At 62.5% G+C, this 5,460-nt stretch overlaps 1 protein-coding gene across 1 annotated transcript; it reads left to right on the top strand.

Moving 5' to 3' along the window:
• Positions 1–392: 392 nt before the first annotated feature.
• LOC137849224 (cathepsin D-like) lies at positions 393–5,345 on the top strand (the record flags this gene model as incomplete). The annotated part of the gene is given in 8 exon segments (XM_068668725.1): positions 393–515; positions 1,530–1,656; positions 2,167–2,194; positions 2,197–2,289; positions 2,941–3,059; positions 3,791–3,990; positions 4,647–4,769; positions 5,181–5,345. Coding segments are annotated over 8 exon segments (917 nt in total), but the record flags the coding sequence as incomplete, so codon positions are not given.
• Positions 5,346–5,460: the final 115 nt, after the last annotated feature.

Genomic DNA, 5,460 nt, shown 5'->3' with positions numbered 1-5,460 from the left:
TCCCCTCATTTGGGGTTCCCCCCCCTAATTTCAGAGGTCCATCCCAATGTTGCAGGGTTCCCCCCACCATAATTTTGGGGTTCCCCCCATAATTTTGGCCTCCCCGCCCCTCATTTTCGCCTTCTGCCCCCCTCATTTTGGGTTTCCCCCCACAATTTTGGGGCTCTCCCCCCCCCCGGATGTGGGACGATTTTGGGGCTTCCCACAAAGGGGTGGGGTTTCAGGTCCCTCCCCCTCCACCTGAGGGGCGTGGCCACGCCTTATCCCCGCCCACTGCCCCCCCCGCCCCCCCTTCCCCTTTCCCCACGTGGAGGGTGTGACCTGGGCTGGGGCAGGGGCGTGGCCTGGGTAGGCAGGCAGCCAATGGGAGTTCTCCGGGGGCGTGGCCGGGGGCGTGGCCTGAAGGGGCAGGTGGGGAGGGGGCGCCCCGGGCACGGGGGGGGCAGAGTGGCCATGGGGGGTCCCACGCTCGGGCACCTCCTGCTGCTGGCGGCTGGGGCCGGAGCCGTGCTGCGGTGAGGGGGGGGGCACCTTGAGGGGGGGGGGCACCGGGGGGGGGACACTTTGGGGGGGGGCACCCTGGGGGGGACACTTTGGGGGGACACTTTGGGGGGATACCTTGGGGGGGGGTCACCGGGAGGGACACCTTGGGGGGGGACATGTTGGGGGGAGACACTCTGGGGGGGTATTACCGGAGGGGAGACACCTTTGGGGGGGGTCACAGCGGGGGGATGACTTGGAGAGGGGTTCTCCGGGGGGCTGGGGGCCATCTGGGGGGGGGGGAACTCTTTGGGGGGGATGCACATGGGGAGGAGGGGGGCACAAGGTGAGGGGGGGATACTTTGGGAGGGGGACAATGGGGGGGAGTCAGCTGGAGAGAGGGGGGACAGCTTGGGGGAAGACAGGGGGCGGGCACAACTGGAGGGGGGATCCCCGGAGGGGGAAATCCCTGGGGAGGGGTAAATCCCGGGGGGGGATTTGGGGTCCGGGGGGCCAGGGGGTGCTGTGGGGGGGAGGGGGAATATTATGGAATGGCAGCACCCTGGGGGGGGCGGGGGGCCCCTCCCGGCCGGACGCGGGGGCGGGAGCCACCAGCCCGGTCCAACCCGCTCGGGCCTGACCCCACCCGCGGGCGTGACCCCACGCGTGACCTCTGACCCCAGAGCCCCTAACCCCATTAATCCCTGCCCCCCCCCCCCCAGACCCTCTCAAGACCCCCCCTGGGAACCCTCCAGGACTCATTAACTCCTCACCCCCTCCAACCCCCCCCAGGAGCACTCCATGGTTTCTCCTCGTCCCCTTTGGCCTCATTAATTAGGCTAATTAGGCTAATTAGTGGCTGGGCGGACACATGGGTGGCCCCGGGCTCCCACCCCACTGCCCCCCCTGGCATTAACTGGTTAACCTCATTAACCCCTCCATGTGCACGTTAAGCTCATTAACCTCATTAACACCCCCTCCCCCCATTAACGCCCCCCCCCCAATTAACGCAGCACCCTCTTAATTAACACCCGCCCCCCTCCCCGCAGCATCCCCCTGAAGAGGGGCCCTTGGGTGCGCCCCCGGCTGCCCCCCGAGGTGTGGGGGGGGCCCCGGGTGCGGAGCGGGGGGGGGGGGCCCCCAGCAGCCCCCCAGCGCCTGCACAACTACATGGATGTGAGTGGGGTGGGCGGGGTGGGGGGGGGTTATGGGTCATGGGGGGCTGGGGGAGGTCATGGGGGGCTGTGGGGTCATGGGTGGGGGGTCGTGGGGTGGTTGGAGGGGTCATGGGGGGATCATGGGGGGGGTTGGGGGAGGTCATGGGGGCATTGTGGGGTCATGGGGGGGTCATGGATGGTGGTTATGGGGGGGGTTGTAGGGGTCATGGGTGGGGGTCATGGGGGCATTGGGGGGTCATGGGTGGGGGTCATGGGGGGGCTGGGAGGGTCATAGAGGCGTTGTGGGGTCATGGGGGGGTCACGGGGGTGTTGTGAGGTCATGGGGGGGTCATGGGGGTCATGAGGGGGGTCATGGGTGGGGGTCATGGGGTCATTGTGGGGTCACGGGTGGGTTTATGGGGGGTTGGGGGGAGGTTCTGGGGAGGTAGGGGGGGCATTTTGGGGTCATGGGGGGGTTGTGGCTGTGGGGGGGGGGGTGACAGCAGTGTGTGTGTGTCCCCCCCCCCAGGCGCAGTACTACGGCACCATCTCCCTGGGGACCCCCCCCAGTCGTTCCGGGTCATTTTCGACACCGGCTCGGCCGACCTCTGGGTGCCCTCGGCCCGCTGCTGCCTGCTGCACCTGGCCTGCTGTAGGGGGCGGGGCTTGGGGGAAAGGGGCGGGGCTTGTGGGAAAAGGGGGGCGGGGCTTGGGAGAAGGGGAGGGGCTTGGGGAGGGTCCTGGCACTGAGGTGCTGCACCTGGCCTGCTGTAGGGGGCGGGGCTTTGGGAAAAGGGGGGGCTTGGGAGGGGAGGGAGGGTTTGGGGGGTCAGGGAGGGTCCCGGCACTGAGGGGTGTGGTCTGGGTGAGGGGGCGTGGTCTGGAGAAGGGGGCGGGGCTGCTATGGGCGGGGCTTGAGCTCGGGGGAGGGGCCTGGAGTAAGGGTGGGCAGAGCCAAGGCAGGAGGGGGGCGGGGCCAGGGGAGCCCCAGCACAGAGCTGCCTCCTGCTGGGGGGAGGGGCGTGGCTTCTGGGGGGCGTGGCTTGCTTAGAGGGCGTGGCCTGGTGCGGGGGGCGTGGTTTAACGAGGGGGCGTGTCCATGGGGGTGGGAGGAGCCTCAGCGCCGCCCTTTACCTGCTGTAAAGGGCTGAAGGGGCGGGGCCTATAGGAGGGGGCGGGGCTATAGGAAGGGGCGGGTCCTATAGGAGGGGGCGGGGCTATAGGAAGGGGCGGGGCCTATAGGAGGGGGCGGGGCCTATAGGAGGGGGCGAGGCCTTATCCTGGTGCCACGCCCCCCCCCCAGGGCTGCACCCCCACTACTACTCGGCGCTGTCCCGCACCCACCGCCCCAACGGCTCCGACTTCTCCATCCACTACGGCAGCGGCAGCCTGCGGGGCTTCCTGAGCCAGGACACGCTGCAGGTGGGGGCCGGGACCCCCCCGGAGAAAAAATAAATAAATAAAATAGAGAGACATATTTAAAAATTAAAAAAAAAAAAAGGGGGGGGCGGGGTAAATTTGGGGGTGGGATTCGCCCCCAGGCGTCTAGTATGCCGCTGCAGCCCCCCCCTCCAAAAAAAATATATATATATTTTTTTTTTTTTAATTTTATGTAATATAATAATTGTGTATGTAATATAAAATATAGATATCATTATATAATTATATCTATTATTTTATATAGTGTATTATATTATTTTATTTATTGTTTTATGTTATTTTAGTTTTTATTATGTATTATTATTAGTTTGTATTATGTATACTTAAATAATAATGTATATTAATATATTCATGTAATAATATATATTGCATATTATATATTACATATGTTATTATTATTTTTATATATTATTATTTATTATATATTATTATTGTATACTATACGTAATATATTATATAATAATGTATATTTTAATATATAATGTATATAATTTTTTATATATGACATAATAATTTTATTGATAATAATTAATATTAATAATTAATAATAATTAATAGCTTTATTAATTATTAATATTAATAATTATTAATAACATGGTAACTTTATTAATAATAATTACTAGTAGCGTAATGCCTTTATTATTTTTATATTTGAAAAACCCACGCGCTCGGGGGCTGATTTTGGGGCGTGGGGGTGCCTGGTGTCCCCCCAGGTGTCCAACGTGACGGTGCCGGCGCAGACGTTCGCGGAGGCGGTGGCGCTGCCCGGGCTGACCTTCGCGGCCGCGCGCTTCGACGGCGTCCTGGGCCTGGCCTTCCCCGGCGCCGCCGCCGGCCCCGCCGTGCCCGTGTTCGACAACATGATGCGCCTGCGCCTCTTCCGAAACAACGTCTTCGCCTTCCGCCTCCGCAGGCACGGTGACCGGCCCCGACACGGCCCGATATGGCCCGATATGGCCCTGATACGGCCCGATATGGGCCCGATATGGCCCTGATACGGCCCGATATGGGCCCAATATGGCCCCACTACGGCCCTTATAAGGGCCTAATATGGCCCCTAGATGGGCCCGATAGCACCCTGATATGGCCCAATACGGCCCGATATGGCCCGATATGGCCCCAATAGTGCCGTGATATGGGCCTGATACAGCCCGATACGGGCCCAATATGGCCCCAATACGGCCCCAATATGGCCCCACTACGGCCCTTATAAGGGCCTAATATGGCCCCTAGATGGGCCCGATAGCACCCTGATATGGCCCAATACGGCCCGATATGGCCCGATATGGCCCCAATAGTGCCGTGATATGGGCCTGATACAGCCCGATACGGGCCCAATATGGCCCCAATACGGCCCCAATATGGCCCCACTACGGCCCTTATAAGGGCCTAATATGGCCCCTAGATGGGCCCGATAGCACCCTGATATGGCCCAATACGGCCCGATATGGGCCCGATATGGCCCCAAACTGCCCCGACACCCCCCTAACACTCCCCAAACTGCCCCCAAGCCCACCCGTACCCCCCCCCCGTGCCCCCCTGCTGACCCCATGTTCTCCCCCCCCACAGCGGGACGTCGGGGGGCGACGGGGGGGAGCTGCTGCTGGGGGGCATCGACGAGGGGCAATTTCGGGGCCCCCTGCACTACATCCCCGTCACCCGCCCCGCCTACTGGCAGCTGCACATGGAGCGGTGAGATGCCCCCCCCCAGGCCCCTCCCCAAATATTCCCCCCCCCCCCCAACTGCCCCCCACCCCTTTTATTGAACCCCAAAACCCCGTTAACTTCCCTGAAATCCTGGATCCCCCCCCCACTCCCTAACCTTTGACCCCCCTCAGGACCCCCCAAACCCTCCAGCCCCCCCAATGCCCCTCAACTGCCCCCCAGCCCCCTAACAGCCCCCCAAATCCCCTCCAGCCCCCTAACAGCCCCCCCAAATCCCCCCCAGCCCCTAACACCCCCCCAATGCCCCCCAACTGCCCCCCAGCCCCCTAACACCCCCCCAATACCCCCTCAACTGCCTCCCCCACCCCCAAATCCCCCACAACTGCCCCCCACCCCCCCTAAATCCCCCCCACTCCTCCCCCCCCTTTCCCCCCGTAGGGTGTCGGTTGGGGCCCCGGGGGCTTTGGGGTGCCGGGACCCCCCCCTGTGCCGGGGGGGCTGCGAGGCCATCGTGGACACGGGGACGTCGCTGGTCACCGGCCCCAGCAGCGACGTGGCCGCCCTGCACCGAGCCCTGGGGGGCACCCGAGCCCTGGGGGGCAGGTAGGGGGTGGGGGGGGGGCTGGGGGTATTGGGGGGGGTTGGGAGGGGTCCTGGGGGGGGGGTTGGGGGGGGATTTGGGGGTATTGGGGGGGGGACCTGGGGGGGACCTGGGGGG

This window comes from Anas acuta, unplaced genomic scaffold, assembly GCF_963932015.1.
Source record: "Anas acuta unplaced genomic scaffold, bAnaAcu1.1 SCAFFOLD_333, whole genome shotgun sequence".
Taxonomy (NCBI): Eukaryota; Metazoa; Chordata; class Aves; order Anseriformes; family Anatidae; genus Anas; species Anas acuta.
Note: the sequence above shows the minus strand (reverse complement) of the source record. Positions and strands in the feature narration are given on the sequence as shown.